Here is a 26,386-nt window from a genome sequence, read left to right on the forward strand (position 1 = left end):
CCCATAAACCATGAGATCATGACCTGAGCCGAAGTCGGATGCTTAACTGACTGAGCCGCCCAGGCGCCCCTGTATTTCTTAGTGCCATTTCTTATGTTTTCTTTATGAGGAAATAGTCACGTGGTGTCAGTGGTGAGAAAGCATCACAGATTTACAGGTGCTCCCAATGGCCAAGCTCACTTTGTATTCTGATTCTCACAGGTTTAAAAAAATGTAACATTCTTCTTAAAAAGTTTGTGTTTTACTGCCCATTTATTTGATCTCATCTTTTTGTGGTAAAAAATGTAAAACAGGATGGCAAAGGGAAAAATGGCTGTTTTCTGAAAACTTGTACTGTCCCTCTTAACAGAAATTTAATGGGTCTTTGAGATTTTAGGTACCTGTGTTACCCGTTTGAATACAAAGCTGAACTTAATCAGTAAAATAGAAACTGTCTACATGAGGCTGTTAGGAGCTTTTAACCATTTTAAGCCACTAATCATTTAGCTTCTCAAGCTGTCAGAATTTGTTCTCAATATGAAGCCAATATTCAAGGGCAGTGTTTAGATGAAGTTTAAACTGTAATTAATCCACTCTGCAAGTTGTATTAATACCATTGTTTTCAAGGTCTACATAAGGATTATGATACCCAATTGGTAATCTCAGGGTTTTTTCCCCATATGTGCAAAAATCTAGACCGCACTTTTTTCTAACAGTTCATTTTTCTTTAGCAAAATAAATTTAGTGTGGCATTTGATTTTCTATTTATGGTGGTTTAGCTTTGTTTTTGAATATTTTATTTACCTTACCAGTAAGGCTACAAAAGGAACAAAAGAAAAATGTATTCCTGTACTTTTGAGATTAACCAAAGGTTTTTATACCATTCCTTTAAATGTTATTTGCCTTTTAAGAAAGTTTATCATTGTCATGTTCGGTTCATTTGAATATTAAAATAGAAATTTCTGTAGCATGATGTGGATGGATACTTGTGAAATATTTTGAGCATTATGAGTCACCAAGTTACTTAAACACATTGTGCTGAATAGGTGAATACTGTGTGGAACTGCAGAGGAATTTCTGACCAGAGCTCCTATTTTTTTTCTTATTTGTTTTATTTATTTTTGAGAAAGACAGCATGAGTAGGGGAGGGTCAGAGAGAGAGAGGGAGACGTAGAATCCGAAGACCAGCTCCAGGCTCTGAGCTAGCTGTCAGCACAGAGCCCGACACGGGGCTCGAACCCATGAGCCTTGAGATCATGACCTGAGCCAAAGTTGGACACTTAACCAACTGAGCCACCCAGGCGTCCCCCCAAAGCTCCTATTCTTAAAGTCTTAGGCCCTCTATCTGGCTCCTGTGTGTCTCCTAAACCTGTGAGGCCGGTGCCTGTCAGCCCTACAGCAAAGGAGGGGGTCTGGACTGGTTAGGTGACATGAATATACTCACCATCACCCAGCTTGGGCAGGAAAGTACGTGTTTATACCAGACTCCATTCTGTACTGTTAAATTGTAAATCTTGGATTCTTCTCTCAGGCAAATGTGGCTAGCTACTGCATTTCTTCTAGGATGTACCTTGGCATTTTGAAAACTTTTCACTTTATACTCTACAGTTCTTAGAGTAAAAATCAAGTAGCCACTAAAATCAGTCCTACCCCAGCCCGTGCTCTTTTTGAGAGGCATTATTGCATCATGGCTGAGAGCATGGACTCTGGAGCTTGAATTGCCTGTATTTTCAGTCCTGGCTTCACTCCTTCCCAGCTATGTGAGCTAACCTCTCTGTGCCTCAGCCTAATTTGTGAGTGGGGAGAACAGACTTCTGTGCCTCCAAAGGTGATGGTGAGGATCGAAGGAGTTAATATCCAGTGTGTCATCACAGAGTAACCCCACATGTAAGTACCCACTCTCTTCTGTGCTGTAAACCTGTACCCGTGTAGTCTTTGGCAAGCACTCCGAAGTTTGGGTTTTTTTTTTTTTTCATTTTTTTAAATCAAAAGTCTGTTCTAGTGCTCTTAGCCCTTAAGTTCACTCATCTGGCATTTATTATGCCAGGTTCTCATAAAACAATGAAAATATGGCAGTATGTAAAATTAAATGGATGGTGTATTTACACAGGGCTACTATATTCAGAAGAATGTTTACAGGCATGTGTTGAGTCCCCACCTTGGATTATAAGCTATTAAAATGAGGTCTTAAGTGTCAGTGAATTTATAGTTACACTTGATTACATGACATAGTATAACTAATTTTTAGAATTACAGATTAAAAATGAAGTCTCTGGGTTTGTGTATTAGGCCTGTTGTAGTTATGACCGGACACTCAGTGGTCTGTAATCTCCACTGGTCTGTGGGGATTTTATATTCAACTTAGCATTCGGGCAGTAGAACTCCTAGGAGAAATGGGTAAAATAGGATAAATGTATTTCTACCCCAGTCACATGGAGTCTGGAGCAGACTTCAGCAGGGAGTATCTGTGGAGCTAGAAAGAAGAGGTCAGTACAACAGGGTGATAATGCGTATCATTATTCGTTTAGTTGATCTACAAATTGATTTAGCAGCTCCACTTAAGGGAAATCTCGGCCTTTGCTTCCTTAATCTATGTCAGCATATCCCAAAGTGTTGATGAATATTGATAGAACTTTATTAAACCCACATATATAGCTGTGCAAAAACATAACCCATTGACAGACTTGAAGTCCAACAATTCATAGAACACACAAACTTTTGCCATTTCATTTTCTTCTTTTAGGTCCTAATTTCTCTCCTTTTAATTTTACCTTTGTGTTCAGCATTCATAAGTTTATCCTTCATAAACTATTTTATTCATGATTTATCTTTTGAGATACATAAGGGGCTGATTTTTTTTAAGTGTTTTTATGACCCAGGATTTGGCCGTCTATCAGGGTGAATGTACCGTGAGCGCTTGAGACACATTCTGTAGTAGGAGTGTTGTGTGTCGATGTGGGTAGTTCATGGTGCCCTAGAGTTCTTCGGTGGCCTTGCTCACTTCCTGTGTGCGTTTCTCCTTTGGTTTGCTTTGTATATTTTGAAGCTGTTTTCAGGAACATGCACATGTAGGATTGTGTCTTAGTGAATTGGACCTTTTATCATGAGAAATGTGATTGTAATATAGTCATTCCAGCTTTAAGGAGTGGAAGTATTTAGATCTATTTTTGCATCCTTTACTTTTAACCTGCCTGCATCATTTGAAATGAGTTTCTTAGAGACCACATCTAAGAACATTATGGTTCTTTCCCTAGGTTTTCTCTGGTATGTTTTGACCATTTTCGCTTAATGTAATTATTGATGTTTGGATTTAGTTCTGCCTTGTTTTCTGCTTTTTGCCTCTATTTTTTTGTTCGTGTGTTTCCCCCTTCCTGCCTTGTTTTAGGTTACGTGAGCATTTTAAAATATTCCATTCTGATGTGTCCATTATGATTCTGAACATTACCTCTTTGTGTAGGTTTTTTGGTGGTGGCTCTAGAATGCAAGGTGTTTCATTTTTAAGTATCTAAGAAAGAGCTTTTTCTTTTTTCAGTGACTATACTCTCCCCTGTCGCCAGCTTCTCATATAAATATTGTAAATGCTCTCCTTTAGGTAGCTCAGCTTCTGGTGTGGAGGGAATCTCAAAATCGGAGGAGCTCTGAGAATCTGTATTGGTGCTAAAATTTAGCAGCCTTTTTTCCTGAGGTATGTGTTTCCCACCACTTATAGTGGTTGGTTCTCCAACACTAGCAGCTGTATTGGCATCTTGATCTCTGCTTTTTAAGTCAGAATAAGTATCCTTTGGGCAAAGTCCATTTTGTTCCGTCTGAGAGGCAGGAATATTCTCTTTGATTCTTGGTCTACCTTTGTTCAAGAAGGTAACATCCCCACTGTTTCTCTCTTGGGATGATAACAAAACAGTGTCTGATTGGCTGTCCCAGCCTTGACTCCCTTGTTCGGATATGTGTGTTGACTGAGAAGAATTCTGGGAAGAAATGTGAGTTGACTCGCCATCAGAGTCACTAAAAATCTTTGGTGACTGAGAGCCCCCTGCCTCTGTGGAAGAAGGGACGTTTTCTAAACTGTCCTCTGTGACTTCATCATTTCTTTTAAAGAAAACGTCCCACTGTGGTACTTCTACATCAGCCCTTTGTTGGTGATATGTGAGAGCACCCGGCTCTTCCTGAGAGGAAGCTGGCGTTTGTAATTCCTCTTCGCCTTCACTGTTGGACTCTTCACAGTCTATACAATTTGCCAAAGGAAAGGTCTGCATACTCTCTTTGTAGCCCGTGCTTTGTCTCCGTCGTTCAGGCTGGTTTGGGGAGGCTGCAGTCAGTAGATAGACCTCAGGGTGAAGAGCTAGCTGGTATGGAACCTTGTGCCTTAAAGGTACCGGCACAGGGTCATCAAAGAGGTCATCTTCTTCCTCTGTGGGAAAAACACAACAGATGCATGGGAAACACAGAAGCAAAGGGAGCCATCTGTGCTTTTAACTTAAAATCCAATTTCTAGCATGTAGCTGTGTATTCCGTTGGCAGAGCTGCAAATAATAGGTCACTCTTCTAAGAAAAAGGTCCCTTTTACTTAGCATATTCTGAACAATTTAACTACCACCCTTCAACGAATGCCAGACTTTAACATCGAGAATATTGATCTGTGTTCCCTGAATAAGGCCGTACTTCCTATATCACTTGTTCTCACACTTGGCTGATCATTAGCGTCATCTGGAATGTTTTCAAAAAATACAGCTTTCTATCCCATTCCAGATCTACTGAATCCCAGTAATTTGATTTTCACTTTTAAGTTCTGTAGGTGATTCAGTTCATTAGCCAGGTTTGCAGACTGTATGCTCTGCAAATAGTAGTGAGTTAGCTGATTTAATAAAAAGGCATTTTCTGCAGTTATTATTGATACCTACTTGGTGCATTGTCAGGGGCTGTGTCCTCCAGACTTTCTAATTTGAAGCCCTAGCCCCAATGCCATGGTATTTGGAGGTGGAACCCAGAAAACAGGATAAGTACCCTTATAAGAAGAGGAGGAAGACCAACTTCTCGCTTTCCTTCTTTATGCATGGACAGCCTGTGGAGAGGCCAGGTGAGCACACGCTGAGGAGGAGAGGTTATCTACAAGCCAGGAAGTGGGCCCTTTCCAAGAACCAAACCTGCTGGCACATTGACCTTGGACATCTCAGCCTCCAGAACTGTGAGAAATGTCTTGTTAAGTCACCTAGCCTCTATTATTTGTCATAGCAGCCTGAATTACCTAAGTATACACTGCTGTGTGACAGATGCTGAGGGGAATGCAGATTAGACCAGTTTCGGGGCACCTGGGTGGCTCAGTTGGTTAAGCCTCCGACTTCAGCTCAGGTCAGATCTCACGTTCGTGGGTTCGAGCCCCGCGTCGGGCTCTGTGCTGACAGCCAGCTCAGAGCCTGGAGCCTGCTTCCGGTTCTGTGTCTCCTCCTCTCTCTGCCCCTCCCCTTCTCATGCTCTCTCTCAGTATCAAAAAAATAAAACATTAAAAAAAAATTATATTAGACCAGTTTCAACCAAATGTGCCAAATGGGGCTTACTTTGAGTAAGCCACATTTAGTGTCATGAACAAAGTCAACAGATTTACTGATTTTTTTTTTTTTTAAAGCATGTTGCATTAGCAGTATAATGAGTCCAGTCCACTTACTTTTCTTTACTTTTTAGTGAGCAGGCAGGGAGAAGGGCCAAGAAAAAGAAAGAATCCCAAGCAGGCTCCACACTCAGCCAGAGCCCAACATGGAACTCAGTCCCACCAACCGTGAGATCACATCCTGAGCCAAAATCAGGAGTCGGATGCCCAACCAACTGAGCCACGCAGGTGTCCCTCCACTTGAATTCTTAAAATAAGGATACCTTACTTAAGAAAGAAATTCCCATAAAGTAAGAAGGCTTGTAACTGGGGGGAAAACAAGTATTTTCCTGCCCTCTAATGGCACCTAACCTAAGAAGATTAAATGCTAATGAGACAGTCTAGGGCAACTTAATTTTTCTAGTGTTACCTTATAACTACCCACCTAAAAAGAGAAGTTTTCCCAGTGATAAAAGGATGTAGCTAAAGACTACTATTTAAGAGCTGCTTTTTAAAAATGGACAGCAGGGATCATCCTCTTGCTCTTATGCTCCCAAGGAGACCAGTCTGGAGAAAACAGGTTGACAATACACTAGGTCAAAACCAGATCAGTTGAATTCCCAGCTCTAATTCTTAAGCAACTATTTATCTCCTTTTCTGAAGGATTTAAAGTGACTAAGGTGTCTAGCTACTGTATTTGGAATCATCCTGGTCTGTAAGATAGAGAACATATGGATTATAGATGTTTTAGCCAAAAGTTATCTTTTTACGAAATATTTTTGTATCTTAAGTTTATACCAGTATCGTGTGTTTCAACTGTAAGATAATCTGTCCATTTTTTCCCATTAATCCATCTGTATGTATTTGAAAAACAAGTCTATACTATACCGTCAAGTTTATTCTGATATGATTTCTCTATATGAAATAGGAAAGGCATAGAAGTGTTAAACTCCTTAATAGTATTTATACAAGCTGATAAACACCCTTCAGCCCAATTTCTAAAAGGACAAATGCTGTAATTCACAGATACTTTCTATCAGTGTCTGTATAACTTGGTCTAACCATATTGGAGAACAGTTGGACAACATCTCTCAAGCACCTTAATTTCTACAATTTAACCCAATAATGAGAGGTGTGAAACAGATTTATGAACAATGTTGCTCACTGCAGTATTAGTAAAAGTTAAAAATAGGTTAACCTAAATGTACAAAGATCTGATACACCACTACAAAGCCATAATGCAAACTATGCAGCTGTTGTTTTTGATCACAAAAATTTCCCAATAAAACGTTTATTTCAGCCTGTGTGCATCTACCCACTCGTACCGCAGGTGGTAAACAGCCCTTGGGTAAGCTCCCCACGTCCTTCCTTCCCTCTCACTGCCCTGATCCTAAGGATTGCTGTCCACCACTCCATGGTCCAAGACTCCAACCACAAATCTTGCACAGCCGAAGAACTTAAGGACCCTTATAGCTGGTGGGAATAAAAAATGTGTTCAGTTTGGAAAACAGTTTCTCTTTGTTAAAATGCTACAACATTACTGTATGTTACGGAATAAATGTGCCTGCCCCCAAATTCCTATGGTGAAACCTAACTCCCAGTGTGGCTGTATTTGGAAACAAACAGCGCCTTTAAGGAAGTAATTAAAGTTCATAAGGATGGGACTCTGATCTAATAGGATTGGTATCCTTATAAGCGACAGAGAGCCCACTCCCCCTACAGACGTATCTGCAAATATTCAAAGCGCCATAATTTTATAACTTAAAAAGCAACAACAACCCAAATGATTATTTATGATAAATAAAATGTGACACCCCCTGCCCCAAAAAAGTAAAGATACATACTACAAGATAGATGGACTCTGAAAACATGCTAAGGAGCCAGACCAAATATTTTGTGGTTGCCTAAGGTTGGAAGTAGTAATGAGGAGTAACTTGAAATGGGCAGTTTCTTTTTAAGAGTAATGGAAATGCTCTGAAATTAGTGGCAAATGGCTGCATAATTCTGATAGTAACGATCATGGAAATATTCATCTAAAAAGGGTAAAATTTATGGTATATAAATTATACTGCAATAAAGCTTTAAAATGACAGGTTAAAGCAAAAAAAGTATTTTGAGGTTTTTAACAATAAAATATATGACAATAATTGCATAGACCAAGGAGGAAGTGGAACCATACTGTCTTAAGTTTCTTATACTGTATGATACTAGAATAATATCTGTCTTAACTTTTCACTCTGGCAGGTTAAAGATCTATACTACACACCACTAAAATAAAGAGTTACTGCCAATAAACCAACAAGAAATTAAATGTAATCCATAATTACTCCATCCAAAAGAAGACGGAAGAAATACACAGAGGGAACAAACGGCAAGAGGGTATATTTAAACCTAACCATATTAGTAATTACATAAAGCATAAATGGTCCTAGAGCACTCCAATGAAAAGACAGAAATTACCAGATTGCCTATAAACAAGACCTAACAACATGCTGCCTGTAAGAAACCCACCTTAACTGTAAAGACAAATTAAAAATACAGACATGGAAAAAAATATACTAACACTAATCAGAAGAAAGTCTAATGGTTATATTAATATCTAATGCAGATTTCAAAGGTAAGAATATTACCAGAGATAATCATTTCCTAAATATAAGAGGAATTAATCTTAAACATGTGTGACCTGATAGCGGTGCTTCAAACTGATGAAGCAAAAAGAGAATTACAAGGGATAACAAACCCACAACTGTAACTGGAGATTTCAACAACTTTTAGTAATTCACAGGGCAAAGTCGAACAGGTAAATCAAGGATATAGAAGACTTGAACCTTATCAACTAACTTTACCTGATATTTGTACACCACTCTACCCAACAGCAGTATATATATTTCTTTCAAGTACAGTGAAACATTTATCAAGACAGACCATTATTCTGGACCTCAAATCTCAGTAAAAATCATAACAGCATTTTCTCTGATCACAAAATTATCTCTGGAAAATCCTCCAAAATTCAGAAACTCAGTAACACATCTATTCTAAATAATCCATGCAAAGAAGAAATCAAAAGAAAAATTAGATAATATTTTGAGTTGAATGAAATTGAAAATATAAGTCAAATTTGTGAGGTAACAATTACAGAGAGAAACTTAAAGCACTAAATGCCTGTTTTAAAGGGAAAAGGTCTCAAAGCAATAACCTCAGCTCCCACATTAAGAAATTTAAAAATGAAGAGTAAACGAAACCAAAAGTAAGCAGGTGAAAGAAATAAAGATCAGAATGGAAATCACTGAAATTGAAAATAACACAACAAAGAGAAAAGCAATGAAACAAAAAGCCGGTTTTTGGGATCAGTAAAACTGGCAAACCTCTAACTGATCAAGAAAAAATAAGACACAAATCATGTCAGGAGTGAGATAGTTGATCACATTAGATTCTGCAGATATTACAAGGATAACAAAGGGATATTATGAAGTTTGTGCCAAAAATTCAACTTAGGTGACATGGATAGATTCCTTGAAAGATAAAAATTACTAAAACTTACTCGAAAAATTAACCTGAATAGCCCTCTACTTACTAAACATTGAATTTGTAGTTAAAAACCTTCCTGCAGAGAAAATTCCTGGCCCAGATGGCTTCATTGGTGAATTCTACCTGTCATTTAAGAAAGATACACTGCTAATTCTTCATAAACTGTTTCAGAAATTAGAGCATAAAGGAACACTTCACAACAGAGCTAAAAAGGATAATACACCACAACCAAATGGGGTTTGTTCCAGAAATGCTAGGTTGGTTTAATACTTGAAAATCAATCATTGTAATTCACTGTATTAACAGACTAAAATAGGAAAACTATATGAACATCTCAATAAATGCAGGAAGAGTTTTTGACAGAATCCAATATCCATTCCCAATGGAAAAAAACTCCCAGAATATACGGATAGAATGGACTTACTCCATGTGATGAGAAACATCAATGAAAAACCCACAGCTAACATCATACTTAAGGGCAGAAAAAAAATGAATGTTTTCCCAACCCTCCACAAGATTGGGAACTAGGCAATGACATCAACCTTTCCCACTTCTATTAAATACTGTAGTTGAAATCTAGCTAGGTCAATAAGAATAAGAAATAAAAGCATCCAGACTGTAAAATTATCTATATTCACAGACACTATGATAATCTATGTAAAAGTGGAGTAGAATCTACCCAAAAAATCGCTGGAACTAATAAGTGAGGTTAACAAGGTTGGAAGATACAAGATCAAAATACAAATATCAATTGTATTTCTGTAGGTCACAAACTGAAATTTGAAAAGGAATACAATGTATAACAGTATCCAAAAAGTGAAATATCTAGGGATTAATCTAATAAAAGATGTATAAGACCTATGCAATGAAAATTATCAAGCACTGCTGAGCAAAATTAAAGACTTACATAAATGAAGAGATACCATGTTCATAAATCTGAAGACTCAATATTGTTAACATGTCAATTCTTCCCAAATTTAATAAAATCCCAATCTAACTCCCTCCAGTGGACATTTTTGTACAAATGGCAAGCTGATTCTAAAATTCATATGGAAATTTGAAGGACACGGAATAGCCAAAACAACGTTGAAAACTAACAAAGTAGTTCAAGAACTTATATCGCTTAACTTCACAATTTATAAAGGTACCATGATCAAGACAGGGCAGTACTAATGTCAAGATAGAGATTATGGAACATAATAAAAAGTCCGGAAGTAGACCCTCATATATATTGTCAATTGATTTTCAAGAAAAGTACAAAGAGTTCAGTAAAGATAAGTCTTCAACAAGTGGTTCTAGAGTGTCTACCGGGGCACCTGGGTGGCTCAGTCAGTGAAGCAGCCTGCTTCGGTTCAGGTCATTATCTCACAGTTCAAGGGTTTGAGCCCCGTGTCAGGCTCTGTGCTGACAGCTAGCTCAGAGCCTAGAGCCTGCTTTGGATTCTGTGTGTCTCTCTCTCTGACCCTCCCCTGCTTGCACTGTCTCTGTCTCTCAAACATAATTTAAAAAAAAATTACAAGAAGTAAAATAAATAAAAATAGGGTGTTTAGATAGCCATATGTAGGAAAAAAAAACACCAAAAAACCTTGGTATGTAGTGTGCACCATATACAAAAAAAATCATTCAAAAATGGACCACAGACCTAAATGTAAAGCCTAAAACTACAAGAACTTCTGCCAGAAAACAGAGGAGAAAATCATCTTTGTGACCTTGAGTCGGGCAAAGAGTTTTTAGATACAATACAAAAAAAAAGGGGGGTAAATATTAGTAAATTGAACATCACTATTTAAAATTTCTGCTCTTCAAAAGACTCTGCTAAGAGACTAAAAGATGAGCCACAAACTGGGAGGAAGGTTTTGCAAAGCATGTAACTGGTAAAGCATCTGCATCCAGAAACTCTCAAAATTCAATAATAAATGTAAAGATAGATAAAGATTTAAACAGACACTTCACCAGTTAAAATACATGGATGGCAGATAAGAACACTGAGAGATGTTCAACCTCACTAGACATTAGAAAAATGCAAATTAAAACCATGTGATACCACTCCACACACATTAGGATATCTAAAATTAGAAAGCCTACCCACACCAAATACTGGCAACAAAGTAGAACAAGAGAACTGGCAAGAATGGAAAATGGTCCAACTACTCTAGAAAACAATTTGGCAATTTCTTAAGGATACAGCTACCATATGACCCACTCCTAGCTATAAGAGCATATACCCATACAAAGATTTGTACTTGAATATTCATAGTTTTTTGGGTAATCTCTAAAAACTGGGAATAACCAAAATGTATAAGAGGTGAATGGATCAGCAAATTGTGGTATATCCACACAGTGGAATACTACTCATCAATAAAAAAGAAACTACTCATACATGCAACAATATCAATAAATTTGAAAATATGCTGAGTGAAATGAGTCAGATATATTGTATGATTCTATTGATATAAAATTCTAGAAGATGCTCACTAACGTACAGTGATAGATAGCAGATTAGTTGTTGCCTTGGCATGGAAGGGGACGGCGGTGAGTGGGGGACAGCTGGGAGGAATTACAAAGTGGCACAAAGAGACTTGGGGGCAATGGCTATTTTCCTGATCTTAATTGTGGTGATGGCTTCTCAAATATATGCATATATAAAAGTATCGAATTGGACCCCTTAAACATGCAATTTATAGTATATCCATTATATCTCGGTAAAGCTTTAAAAAAACAACCTAGAATTAAGTTTACATATGAGAAGGATTAGCAGATGCTGTACATGATAGATAAAATATCTGAAAATACAATTAGTTTTCTAGAATCAGTCCTGGAATTTGGATCTAAATGTGTTTGCTTTGATTCTAAATAAGAGGAAATACAGAAATGGAGATGGGAAAGACAGGCCTGGACTAGATTCCCAGCCCCATCACTTATTTCTGGCTGGACCTTAGGGGATTTCCTTTACCTCTAAACTTCAGTTTCCTTGTAAGTAAAATTAGGATGATACCTCTTGGAGGACAGAAGTTTAGCCCTAATATATGAAAAGGACCTACCTAACACAGTATGTGCTGTATACAGAGGTGTTTAATAAACGCAATCCTTTTATCTACTCTGTTTGGCTGGGATTAGCTACATGGTACAGTAACTGACTCCACCAATGCAATGCAAATTGAGAATCCTAACCACAAAACCTGGCTGCTTAAAGCAGCAGATCTTTGTTCAGAATCTCAAGTTCTGAATTCCTCAGAGGTAAGTTACCACTGATCTTCAGTTGAAAACTAAAGTAGCAATGAAAGTACAGAAAATTCATTTGTATAAGCACTACTGGTCAATCTGGTTGAAAATGGCAAGAAAAGTCTCCGATGTCAGCATTTACTAGTATCTTGAAGGACATCTCCAAGATTAACAGCACAGCCTCGCCTTATGGCCTATACAAACCACAAGGCCTACTTTCAGAAAGCACACGCACAGTGCTGTCACCTGTTTTAAACCTGTGAAGGAGATCAGACTCATTTCACAGGCTGGAGAAAGACAAAAGACCACGGTGACAAGTCTGAGTGACAGCAGGTCCCAGGCCCACCCCTGCCCAATGCAGCTTTCACCAGACCAGAGTAGCCTTGAAACCCACACCTCTGAACCCAGGGTTATTTTCTTACCTGACTCCAGGTGAGTTTTTCTAGTCCTTTTCAACTTTCCAAGTGGTTTATACTTTGGCTCAGTACTTTGGGAAGATCGGCATAAAGGCTTTAAGCTGAAATGAATATGAATATTGTATTTTTCCTGTTGGGAAAGCTGCTAGAATGTAAGCATCATTTATAGAGATTATAAAAATTCGGCCACAGGGAAAATCATATAACTACTTTTAAAAACCAAAAAGCCATGTTTAATAATTAAAAAAACACTTCACTATAAATACAACCTGGTACATAGTTATCTAATTGTAGGATTGAGGGAAAGTAAAACTCATGTATTTGCTCTTGCTTTGTGGAAAAGCAGGTTCCTAATTCTGTAAGACTGCTGAATAACAACAGTGACACTTACTGGCATTCAGGGAATACGATCTAGCTAGCGGCTTACTACTCTTCCTTGTTTATTGGGGTTGACTTACCTCTTAAAAATATCTCATAAATTTGATCTCTTCATTCTAGAGGTTGGAAGCTAAGGCACAGTGATGATAAAATACAACACTGTGTAAATAAGACTTGAGGACTGCCTGCCTTTTCTTGAGGGCCTCAATGCCAGCTGCGCCCTTATGGCAGATTCCCAGTAGCCTTTAGGATTATCTAACACGCCCCCTGGAAGAAAGCCATCATGCTCCCAACCAGACACGAATTTACAGCCACGCCCATCTTCCATCCTTGCCCCTGTTCTCAGACCCGAAACTATCCTCCGCATCCATCATGTTCAGTGACACAAGTTCCACAAGCAGTAACTACTCACATTTCTACAACCTTATCCATAGTTGTGCCTACTGGGATGACATTTGGATACACATTCACAGGGCAGATGTAGCTCAAGAAATCTTTAACCTAGAAGGAAAATAAAATGGATCAATTATCTCTGGTGAATGGGGCGTTATGGAAGCAATCAAAAGGGAGGCCAGGAGAAAGAGCGGCCGGCCTTTCTCATGGTGTGGCTCTCACTACTAGCTGCACATGGAGATCACCCAGGGACCTCTAAGGAGAAAGAAATCTCCAACACGCAGGCCCCATGCCCCAAAATCCTCTTAATACTGAGCTACAGTGGGGCCTGGGATTCAGGATATTTAAATGTTCTTCAGGTGATTCTGTTCCACAGAAAAGACTAAGAATCACTGATTAATGGAACTCAAAGGTTCTGTATTTAAATTAGTTTCTTCGTCTAAGAAAATCACCCATAATTAACAAATTCCTTTCAAATAAATTAGAATTAAGCAGAGTATTTAATATGCACAAAAAAGCAAGGTCTTAGAATTGTATTTCTTTTATCCAGCAAAGAAAACAAGAAAATTGCATCTTTCAGGACGCTTGATTTGTTGTGATAGTTTTGTCTAATTTGGAGGACAATTGCATGCAGAAATTTCATGAATGCCTTGATTTTCAGAATGCTAAACAGAGAACTCTGCCACTATTCATCAATATCTCTATAACCCAGATCAGTTCTAGCTTTGTCACTTACTAGATCTTCGTGACCTTGTGATCTTGGTTAAATTGCCTAAAGTCTCTACCTATTAGGGTCTTCATCTAAAAGTATAAATAAGGGGCACCTGGGTGGCTCAGTCGGTTGAGCATCAGACTTCAGCTCAGGCCATAATCTCACGGTTTGTGGGTTTGAGCCCCGTGTTCGAGCTGTAGCTAGCTCAGAGCCTGGAGCCTGTCTTGGGATTCTGTCTCTCCCCCTCTCTCTGTCCCTCCCCTGCTTGCCCGCGCTTGCTCTCTCTCTCTCTCTCTCTCTCTCTCTCTCAAAAAATAAAGCATTAAAAAAGTTTTTTAAGTATAAATGAGATAATGCATGTAAAGTGCTTGGTCTGGTACCTGGCATATATTTAATATTCAATAAAATTATCCATTACAAAAATTATAATCACAACACAAAAGTTTTATTCCCTTCTGCAAATAGGGAAGCTGAGTTCTAAGTACTCATTAGAACCCAACTTTTTTTTTTAATTTAAATTGTTTGAATGTTTGTTTATTTTTGAGAAAGACAGAGCTGGGGTGGGGTAGATCAAGAGGGAAACACAAAATCCCAAGCTCCAGGCTCAGCTGTCAGCACAGAGCCTGACACACGGCTTGAACCAATGAACTGTGAGATCATGATGTAAGCTGAAGTCAAACGCTTAACTGAGTCACCCAAGTGCCTCAGAGCCCAACTTTTTCAAATAAAGGACCAAGTCAAAAGACTTAGGCACCTAGGAATTATCAATAACTCCATATTAAAATAAAGTGTCTACCTTACTGAAAACAGGAGAGGAAAAACAAGACCCATTCCTTCTTCAGATACTTTTCATAAATTCTGTAATTTCAGAGCAGAAATGCAAACAGAAACTACTATTTACCAGCCCACAACTTCTATGATTTGCATAATCAATTCAAAGCTGAGGCTGGCAGAAATCTGACACTTGTGAAGGGAACATGGATAAAGAAAGTAAGGTCAACCTGTACCAGAAAGGATTCATTTCTACTTAGAAATGAAGTGGCCACAGGAGACAAGAGCCACCCTCTGTCTCCCTCTGTCACTTGTACAAGCTGATGTCCTCACATCAGATGCCTGCCGTAAAACCATTCACGAACACAATCTGTTTTCATTACCTGCAGGGGTTATGTCCCAGAGGTCTAGAATTAGCAAACACTAGGGGCGCCTGGTGGCTCAATTGGTTAAGCATCCAGCGGTGGCTCAGGTCATGATCTCACGTTTCATAGGTTTCAGCCCCACATCGGGCTCTGTATTGTCAGTGCAGAGCTTGGGATTCTCTCCCCCTCTCTCTGCCCCTCCCCCTCCCTCTCTCTTGCTCCTTTCTCTGCACTGCAGTGCTAAATGGATTGCAAAAGGACATCTGTTTGCCCTGAGCTGAGAAGAAAGGGGGAGCACAACCCAATTCCAGAACTGGGGGTATGCATGTTTTGAGCCCCATTTCCCACTGCTCTGCTGAACGTGACTACACAGCAGTGGGACTATTAATTCGGGGTCACAAACAAATTTTAGCGAACAGGCGAACCTGGAAATAAAGAATCCACAAATAAGGAGGATCAGCTGTGTTTAGAAAAAAAACTGACAGAAAATGATCCTTAATCTATGATTTATGTTTATAAATCGAGTTCAACATGATCTATACTTAGGATATAGGCCCATGGATAGCGTTTTCGGGAAAGCGGGTCTCTTCACCACCACAGAGCTCACAACGACCCTGCACTGTGCGTGATGGCCGGTGCTGACCCAGGGGGAGCAGAGAGGGACACGGGCACTCAGCTGCTTCATGCCTCTGCTTCTGCACCAGGGAACTATCTCCTTATTGGAAGGTAATTGCATCGAATCCCAGGAAGGCTTATGCTTCCCAGCATGGCTGCTGCAACTACCTGAAGGAGGGAAGTGGGCCAGACGTAGCCCTGAGTGAGAAGTAAGGCCTACACTCTTCCCCGACGAGACGCCTGCCCCGTGGCTGACACAGCAAGGATACCAGCCACTGAGGGGTGGACAGGAAGGGACCCTGATGCTGAGCCCGACACCAAACCAGACAAATCCCCAGGAGGGGGCTCTGACAACAATGTGAGATTTGAGGATAAAATGAGGAAGAACACATTAACTAAAATACATCATCACAGTGAATTCCTTCCAAGCTGCTCTCGGATAACCTATTTGCACATGAAAGTTAAGGTTAGATATTTAATAAAAATATCCCTGTGGTGTTTTGATAATATGCTAGCTAGTCATTTACAATACTGTGGCTGACTTGCTAAGAATGCCACTCCCTGGAGCTCTGGAAGAATCCACCTGTTCAAATCATTAACAGGTCCACTGCTCACTGCTGCAGTGCTGTATCCACGTACCTCAAATATAAAAATAATAGTTATCAGGGAAATTAATTTTCAAGTGCTAAACGTCAAACTAAGATTATATGTGACTGAAAGTGTCATTCAAAGTCTGTCTTTCTATACCTTTTTCTCCCAATATATACATGAAATTACTAAAACTCAGCACTTAGAAGATGCTGGCATTTACTTTGGAAGGTGGGTGACGAGTCTACAAATAAATCACACATACCAACGTCCACTGCAGTAGGTCAAGTTTATATGAAAAGGATCCTAACCCTTTAATAGGCCTTCTTCAACTGAGTCATTCTAACATAGGAGATATCCTTCTTAAGGACAAGATTTTCATCTCAATCACTTTTATTCTTCCCCATTGCTGAAATTCAGGGTTACTTTTTAAATAGCTTTTAGAAGAGACCAAAACACTGGACGGCACCTTAAGGCTGCCCATAATGAGGTTTTAGCTATAGTGCTCCTTTGCATAGGATTTATGATCCTCTTAATAAATAAACAAATAAAATTTAAAAATTAAAATAAAAGATTTATGATCCTCTTATGATGACTGAACAGAGCAACTGAAGTGGGGACGTTAAAATACATGCAGGAAGCCAGACAGGAAGAAAACCTTAATCATACGAATTCAGGTGCTAATAGCAATTTCCTGTTACTCAGTAAACACAGCTCCTCTGCTGAGGTATCTTCCCTAAATTTCTTTCAGAAAAGCCACAACAAATCCTTAGCAACAGAGGAAGAGATGCCTCTGGCAGCCCAGGGGCCGCCGCCATCCGCCGCGAATCCTGCCAAAGCAGTTGGCAGCGGGCTTCTGAGCACGTGGGGCCCACTTACCTCACTGTAGGACGAGTGAAAAGAAAAACAAGCTCTGTATGAACTCTCTCCAGTCCTGAGAGGAAAGGAAAACACCAAACTTAAAGGTCTTTTATCAAAATTAAGCTGCGTTCTGAATATCATGCCTTCCCGTCTTTTGCTCTTCTGGAATGAAATCACCCTAAAATCAAGAGTTTCCCCCTGGGACTAGAGGACCTCTTTCCAGAAAAACAAAGATCTGTGGGCATTCTCAATACCCAATTATATGGAAGTGTTGCTACAATATAGCCATCATCATGGTGCCCAACTCCACCAAGGGCTTCTAATTCCCCGAGATGTCAGCTCCCTCCCTGCCAAGCAAGATGCCTTCACTCCGGAGCCTGCAGCAGACCTCAGCCAAGTTAGCCAGTAGACAGGTTTGGAAGCAGAACCTCTTTAGCATTTGAATTTCAGAAGTTATTTCCCACATATAATACATGCCCCTCTTTGGGTTAGGCTAGATTTGCCTTTAAACTAAAACAAATCACATAATTAGCCTCAAAAGCAAGGTTTCTCTCAAAAGACCTAAGACATTATTTTCTTACCTCACAATTACATTTGTTTTTCTGGTCCTTTCTCCAAACCACATAGTGGATGGCTTAATGCTGATTGTGTGAAGCGGAATTCTATTTTTGGAAATATTTCCACAGGGTAATTTATTCCAGTGAAAATATTCTTCTGCCTACAAAAGATTTCAAAAACTGAAAAGCAGCCCCACGTTTTCAACAGATCTGTTTGCAGGCAGGGTCTCAAAAACAAATGCTGTGATAAAGTTTACAGACATGAAATAAAAAAGCAGACTTGAGGGGATAATCAGATAATTCCAAATTTAGCGACATTCTGCAAAACACCTGGTGTGGACTCTTCCAAAATATGACTGTCCTGAAAGAAAAGCAAAATGTGGGAGACTTGATCTACACCTGAGACTAATGAGGCCACAGTAACGGCAACACACATCATGACCTTCGCCAGGGATGCCTGGCTCCTCCTCCATCAGCTAAAAACAAGACACTACTATACAAGTGGGGAAGTGTGAATACGGGCTACCAAACATCATTTTTTTCAAAATACAGTTTGAGAATAAAGCAAAAAAACAAACAAAAAAAAGGCTGAAAAACAATGGGACTATTTTTCTAAAGACAGGGGGGTCCTACAAAACTTTAGCACTCGGTGCAAACCGAATGTCATCATGGGCCTTTGGTGCGGGTCCTGATGAGGAGGGGGGCTGCGGAGGGGTGCGCTGGGGCACTGCGAGCTGTGAGCATTGCTCCTGAGGCCACGTGACCTAAGAACTAAGCCGCTAGAAGGAGTGTTTCAAGGCAGGGTAGCCACGCAGGAAGTGGCAGGAGTGACCGTTGCCAAATTTAGCTACTTTGTGGGATACAAGAAACTTCAAAGCAAAGAAAAATCTGCCAATATGGGGTTTGTGAAGACCAGAGGTTACAAGTGCAACAGAAAAAGGACAAAACGGGCATCAGGGTGGCTTAGTTGTTAAGCGTCCGTCTTGTGATTTCTGCTCAGGTTATGATCTCATGGTTCTTGAGTTTGAGCCCCGTATCCAGCTCCACTCTTACAATGTGGAGCCTCTCCTCTCTCTGCCCCTCCCTTGTGCACTCTCTCAAAAAAATAAATAAACTTTAAAAAATGGGGGGGGACAAAGTAGCTGTTATTCTGTACATACAAGATTTTGATCCATCCATGAATGAGTATGTGTGTGTGTAGACACACAAAAGAATGAAATAAATTGATGACTCGAGTTATAATATGCAGCTTACCAATCATCAAAATAATCTCTTCCCTGGTAGCTATCCTACAGTGATCTGAAGTAGAATATTCCATGCTGTAGAAAAGAATTCTTTATTTTTTTAAATTATGCTTTACTTTTGGGCTGAGCAAGTTTACTTTAGGTTTTTGGGCGATGAAGCCAATATTACTACCACAGTGAGTATCTAAATATATAAATGCAGTGTTTACTAAAATAAAAACTACTCAATATTTGAATGCTCATTTTAAATTTTAGGGGAAAATTATGATGATGCAAACCCCCATTTATGAAGATCAGGATTTAGTATGCACGATGAATGACCATATATAGTCAAATGAAAAAAAATGTTAAGGGCAAATCCAAAATTTAATACCTGACATTTAATAACGGAAGGGCTTTTAATAAGTGAAGCTGGAGTTCTAGGGCAGCATTCAAAAATGAATTATGAATGACTTGCAAAGACCTAGAAATGCTCATTTGAAATTGGACCAGCAAGAGAAAACTATTTCGAAATCTGAAACAAAGTTATATCTAGCTATAAATAACTAAATCTCAAATGAGTAGAAGAAAAGTAGTTTACAAATGTGCCCATAGGTCATGAGTCTCAAACATAACAATTGATTATAAATGCTTTCTTAAACCATAAGCGCTATTATGAATTTCATGATAAATACAGTAGTCCCTACATAAGTCATTACAAATAACTATGAATCAAACGTGTCTGGATCTATTTCATTAAGAACCCCGGGAGTCTGTGTCTATTTGCTAATGTGGTTCACAGCAAGGAGCACTGGACTGTCTCACTGCACAGCCTCAGGCTAACGCTGTCAGATCTCTGCCTCAGTTTTCACAGGTGTAAACCGAAGGGCCTAGAAAACGGGATTTCAGGGGTTCCCTCTGGACCTAAAGTGCTGCCTTGCATGCACGACACCAACACTAGGAAACACGGCTTACTCTGTACCTTTGGATGGCGACAGGCATGGATCTGAGTGCTCCGGTCTGTTGTTAGGTGATGAAGAATGTCAGGCATGTTCCTAAACATGTCTAATTTGTCCACATGAACCTGAGGAAAATAACACAGATGAGCGTATTGTTTGAGTTGTGTTTTCTATAAAGAAGTTGTTCAAGGGTAATTAGGGCAAACCATCCACTTAGCGAACTCTCCCTTCTTTCCTGCAACCTAGTATTTGGCTATCTCAGTGCATGCTGGTAGCCTGTCAGGACGTCAACAAAGGACGAACATCATATTTGCACCAGTCAGCGTTAGTGACTATTGGGAGTGGTAATAAAAAATCCTGGAGACCCAACTGGTGGACATCACTGAATCATGCTGATGCAACTGACTCTGAACAACATGGGAGTTGGGGTGCCAACCCCCACGGTCAAAAATCCACATAACTTTCTACTCCCCAAAAATGTAACTGCTGACAGCCGACTGTTGAGCAGAAGCTTTACCAACAACAAAACATTCTATTAGCACATATGTTGTACATGTATCACATATTGTACTCTTATAATAAAGCAAGCTAGAGAAAACGTTATTCAGAAAATCTAAGAAAGAGAAAATACCTTTAGAGTACCGCACTGTACTTTTCTATTGAAGTACAGTTGACACACAATGTTACATTAGTTTCAGGTGTACAACGTAAGTGCACAGCTCACTGAGTCTGTTCACTATGCCATGTGCACAAGTATAACTACCATCTGTCACAGTCCAGTAGTGTTCAGGATACAATACTGTACTTACTGAAGAAACCCCACCTATCAATGGGCCCATCCAGTTCAAACCTGTGTTGTTCAAGGTCAACTCTACTGTCCTTCAACCCATCAAGAGTCCTTCAAATGATATTGTCCACCTAGTATGTGTCAAGCTTTATTCTAAATATTGGGTATACAGCAGTGAACGCAGCAGATGACAGCAGGAACCACTGACTTGTGAAGACACATTCCCGGCATGCCATGTGAGTAAGGGCAGTTGGGAGAGGGAGCAAAGCTGGAATAGGAAGCGGAGACCCAGAAGCCCCTCACCACACGTACCTTTACTGGATTAAAAGGGGGAGGGGCAGATGCAGAAAAACAACAAACTTTAGCCACCTGTACAATTTTAAGGCAGCCTTTATTGTTTTAAATTGTTAAACCAATGTGTCAGTTTTTCTTAAAAGAGTCTCTTTTCCAGGGGCGTCTGGGTGGCTCGGTCAGTTAAATGTCCAACTCTGGATTTCAGCTCAGGTCATGACCTCACGGCTTGTGAGTTGGAGCCCTGCCCTGCGTCAGGCCCGGAGCACTGCAAGTGCAGAGCCTGCCTGGGATTCTCTCTCCCCCTCTCTCTTTTCTTCCCCCACACTCTCTCCAAATAAATAAAAGTAAGTAACATGTGCCTAAATTGATATTAGGACTATGAAATGGCACACATAGGATTCTCATTTTGAAGTCTGAGTTAACAACAGATCAGGATCATGTCAAGCTGCTGTGGTAATTAATACCAAGACAAGTATAAAAAGAATCCAAACACAATCACTTGCTTACCCTGTGGCCTATTCTGCTCCCTCCATTTACTAATGACTAACAAGAAGTAACAAATTTGCTTTTCTTGACTAGCTATGAAGGAGATAAAAAGGAGTAAATTTTGAGATGTACAGAGAGAAATACAGAAACTTCAGTCCTCAACAAAAATAAAAGAGCCTGGGAAAGTTGCCACAGATCATCTCTGAGGCCTCCCTGTTGCCCCCTTTTAAATTCCTGATCTGAGACCATTTCCATCCCCTACAGCAGGATTAAGGGGCCTAAGAGAAGGCTCACTCCAGGTGGCTCTGAGGTCACCAGGTCACACCAAAGGCTGCTCTCCCCACTCCCTGGCCCCTCCTCAGCCTCCTCACCAGGAGCTTCCTGCCTTCCCCATTTCACACACACGAAAATGTACAAGACAAATTTGGGACTGAGAAGTGGCTGCCATCTTTGTTATTGGCCAAGAGAGGACATGAGGAAACAGGGCAGATAATACAGAGAAGTGTGTGTGCACATGCAACCTAATCACTGTGGTTTTAATTTAAAAAGCTGGGAAGCCCAGGTACCTTAGGTAAGTGTCGGACTTCGGCTCAGGTCATGATCTCACAGTCTGTGGGTTCGAGGCCCACATTGGGCTCTGTGCTTACAACTCAGCTTGGAGCTGGCTTCAGATTCTATGTTTCCATCTCTCTCTGCCCCTCCCCCTCTGTCTCTCTGTCTCTCAAAATAAACATTAATTTGAAAGACCATTTTAACACCAAAACAACGGGAATGACAGTCTCAGAATGAAAGCAAATCCTTCCCAAAATGGAGAATTGGCAACTTTACACGAATATATTTGGAAAGAAGGACCTAAGGAAGGACAAAATTAGGGAAAGAAGGGCTAAGGGAGTCAAGAGTTATAAAGGGAGGGAGGGAGGAATTTTTACATCTCAAATGCAGAAAAGCTCGATCTTTTTATTTTACTGAATTACTCTGTGTATAATTAAGTTCTTGGCACACATTTTTCAGCTGTGCGATCCATGTTACAAGGTCCAAAATGAAGGGGAACTTCAATGTCCAACTAGCCAGGGCGCCTGGGTGGCTCAGTCCATTAAGCAAAGGACTTCAGCTCAGCTCAGGATCTCATGGTTTGTGAGTTCAAGCCCTGCATTGGGCTCTGCGCTGACAATGCAGAGCCTACTTGGGATCCTCTGTCCCCCTCTGCCCCTCCCCTGCTTGTGCTCTTTCTCTCTTCTCCCTCAAAATAAATGCATAAACTTTAAAAAAAGTCCAACCAGCTCCAGCATTTTGTTTTACTCAGTCTTTCCCAAGCCTCCATCTTCTCTGAGGAAGAGAGAGCACAAGCCTCGGCTCAGCAGCCACACTCAGGCCACCCCCCCCCCCCCCCCCCCCCCCCCCCCCCCCCCCCCCCCCCCCCCCCCCCCCCCCCCCCCCCCCCCCCACCCCACGCCCACGCCCCGGCTCTGCTGCCCGGTCCCAGAGCCCCGCACACAGAACCACCTGCAAGGGGAGTGAAAACTCTCCACCAGCCTCATGTGACACAGATCCATCCCCAGGGTTCGAGGCTCAAGGGCAGTGGTTTTCACACACCTTAACCATGACCCGCAGGAAGAAATAGATTTCCAAGGGCCAGCCAGTACACACAACATACGTGTGTGTAAATGTGCGTGTCTGATTCCCTACATAAACTGTCACAAAGCTATAATCACTTTGCAAGCAATACACTCTGATACTGTCTAGTTTGAGGGGTTTTTAAAATATATTTGAGAGAGAAAGAGACTGAGAGCGGGGGAGGGGCAGAGAGAGAGAGGGACACAATCCAAAGCAGGCTCTAGGCTCTGAGCTGTCAGCACAGAGCCCAATGTGGGACTTGAACCCACAAACCCCAAGATTATGACCTGAGCCGAAGTCAGACGCTTAACCGACTGAGCCACACAGGCGCCCCTCCTTGGTGTCTTATTAATGTGAACAGTATTATCTATATACTTCTCCGCATGCTGTTAAAGTCACACAGAGTAGTGAGGCGAATGCATCTTTGTTCTCTTCTGCTACCATTTTAACGGCATCATTATCTTTAATATGATAGGAAAAGCATAAATCTTAAAGGAAAGCATTGCTAAATCCAATTACATTAAAAGGAAAATTTTTCTGTATAGCAAAAGGCAACACAAAGACAAAAGCAAAGCTGCAGATCAGGAAAACAAAATACTTGTAATGCGTATAACTGACAAATAAATAATTTCTCAGTTATGTAAAGAATCCCCCCCAAATCACTAAGCAGATGAAAAACTGGATAATGATTTTCGATGCTGGTCACAATCACTCAATGTATTCTGTGACCCACAGTTTTGCAAAAAATACTTCCTCTACGGGCTCTTCCCTGCCACCCGGGGTGCCGCGGGCTCCACCCGTGAGGAGATGGACAAACAGAGGCAACATCTTACTTCACAGGGACTTCCAACCTGCGCCACACACGCCCTGTGACGGCTGCTTCCCTCTGCTACTGCGCTCGGCCTCTGGGGGAGAAGAGGCTGGAAGGATGGAAAGGACAACAGAAAACAAAGAGCCGTCGCTGTACCTGGACTCCAAATTCTTCGCTCAGGTGGGTGAAGAGATACTCATATCCGTAAGCTGCTTTGCAGTTCAGCCACACGACATGGTACGGACTCCGAGTGATCCAGCTTCGAACCAGCTCTAATATTCCGCTCAGACACTCCTCCTGGGTGGGGATTTTTAAAAGGCATTGGACACTTTTAAGAGCATCACTCGCCTTTCCATTCCCAACAGTCACAGATACTAAGGCCAACGGGGACGATTATCATCTGACTTGTCATTCTACAAACTTCCTACTAGAAATAACAGCCACAGCCCAGTTCCCACCCCACGTCTCTGGGGAGACTTACTCGACTGGGAATCTGATAAAATTTCGGATCGCAGAAAGTAGTATCTAGGTAGACACTCTGGATGTCTTTCACTCTGGAAAAATAGCAACCACCACAACAATTGGTATTAACCATCCATTATGAAATAAATGACATGTAAAATTTAAATTGTCAGTGATTTTATAGGGTGTCCCACTCCACTTGCAATTTTTCTGTTAAATCACCTTTGTTGGGAAATGATTTCTGCCCAATAAAACACACAGATTTTGTAGACGAGGTTCAATGAATGTTGACAAGTTCACATAAGAACTATCTCAACACTCAGAATGCTACCATCATCCCACATGAAAAAGAGAAATTTGCTTCACTGGGACACATATTACAGTAAACTTCGATTTCTGATGCAAAGGCTTGCGTTTGGCGGGCGGGGGAGGAGCAATACGACCGAGCGGATGGTTCATTCATTCAAGGACTAAGGGAAGCCCAATACCTGCCCCCGGAATGCAGGAGCTCCATTCTGGCAGCTTCCCCCCGTGCCAGCCGGAAGTCTCCCGTGTACAAGACTGTGCCGTTACTGCCCTGAAATAAAAACCTGAGAAGGAAATACATCTTGGTGACATCAAAGTCCCATGCAAAATCCTACTAAAGCAGATACACAGCAAACGTTTCCTGCCACACACAGCCACCTCGGATACAGGGTTAATGGGATGTCAGTAGCTCTAAACCATACCAGGCACTCAGCTGCCACCTCTTCCCTGGGGCGGGGAAAAAAGAACATGCTGGAATACTACTGCAGTGGCAATAGAAATCCTCTGAAATATGTTAGCACTCTCAACTACAGGAGATCTTTTCTGCACACAGAGAGAAAAATCCATGTGACAGGAAAATGCAAAGTCAATGGAGAAATGGCCACTGAGACTTGCATTACAGGAAAGCCACATTTCAAAATCGATCTTTGCTTCAGTCCCCCAAGTTGAATTTGGAAACCAAGACCAAAGAAGTTGCCGTCTACATATTAAAGAAGTCAAGAAATCCCCCTGCACATACTATTTTCTGGACTCTAAAAAAATTATTTCCATAAATACATCACACATATCCATAAAATAAAATGGTGAAGTAGATGAGCCCCCTTACATAACTGATCCTGGACAATGACCAGCTGGTAAGAGAGTCACAACAACCTCTTCCTTCTAAAAAGAAAATAAAGAAAAAATAATAATCACAGAAATTAGCATTAGGACCCAGCCTAAAAAGAACCCCTCCTGAATAGAATACATGCAAGTACTTCTCAAGAACGTGGTATGCCTTTTCTGATGTCCTCACCAAATCCCGGACACAAGTGGAATCATTGCCCACAAAATGGCAGTTAAAACATACGGTGGCAACAGGATGACCCAGCAAATCCACTCTCAAGTACACACACGAGAGAATTGAAAACTTACATCCACACAAAAATCCACACCTGAATCCATATTGGCCGAAGAATAGAAAGAGCCTGAATGTTGATCAACTGATGAGTAAATAAACCAAATGTGGTCTGTCCCTACAGTGGAGTATTATTTGGCCACAAAAGGAGATGGAACACTGATACCACAGCATGGGTCCACCCTGAAACCATCGTGCAAAGTGAAAGAAGTGAGTCACACAGGACCACACGACCACACGTTGTGCAATTCCATTCATACGAGATGTCCAGATTAGGCAAATCCAACAGACTTAAGAGTAGCGGTTGCCATGGGCTCGGGGCGGGAGCAACGGGAAATGACTGCTAATGGAGACAGGGATT

General features: G+C 40.8%; 1 protein-coding gene and 1 long non-coding RNA gene across 2 annotated transcripts in view; one reads left to right on the forward strand and one right to left on the reverse strand.

Moving 5' to 3' along the window:
- The first annotated feature begins 1,262 nt into the window (after positions 1 to 1,262).
- On the forward strand, positions 1,263 to 7,871 carry LOC115303788. Its single transcript, XR_003914241.1, has 3 exons — positions 1,263 to 1,866; positions 5,038 to 5,161; positions 7,805 to 7,871. It is a non-coding gene; the product is annotated as an uncharacterized LOC115303788 (long non-coding RNA).
- DCLRE1C (DNA cross-link repair 1C) overlaps positions 1,939 to 26,386 on the reverse strand; it is a 30,448-nt gene continuing 6,000 nt past the window's right edge. Inside the window, exons 3-11 of the mRNA XM_029953697.1 lie at positions 25,091 to 25,192; positions 24,622 to 24,694; positions 24,297 to 24,437; positions 20,172 to 20,273; positions 17,991 to 18,127; positions 17,428 to 17,482; positions 13,517 to 13,605; positions 12,733 to 12,827; positions 1,939 to 4,387 (exon numbers count right to left, since the gene is read on the reverse strand). Of these exons, the coding sequence (XP_029809557.1) occupies positions 3,477 to 4,387; positions 12,733 to 12,827; positions 13,517 to 13,605; positions 17,428 to 17,482; positions 17,991 to 18,127; positions 20,172 to 20,273; positions 24,297 to 24,437; positions 24,622 to 24,694; positions 25,091 to 25,192 (1,705 nt within the window). The 3' untranslated portion in view covers positions 1,939 to 3,476. The remainder of the gene's footprint in view (positions 4,388 to 12,732; positions 12,828 to 13,516; positions 13,606 to 17,427; positions 17,483 to 17,990; positions 18,128 to 20,171; positions 20,274 to 24,296; positions 24,438 to 24,621; positions 24,695 to 25,090; positions 25,193 to 26,386) is intronic.

The sequence above is a fragment of the Suricata suricatta genome, chromosome 10, assembly GCF_006229205.1.
Source record: "Suricata suricatta isolate VVHF042 chromosome 10, meerkat_22Aug2017_6uvM2_HiC, whole genome shotgun sequence".
Classification (NCBI taxonomy): Eukaryota; Metazoa; Chordata; class Mammalia; order Carnivora; family Herpestidae; genus Suricata; species Suricata suricatta.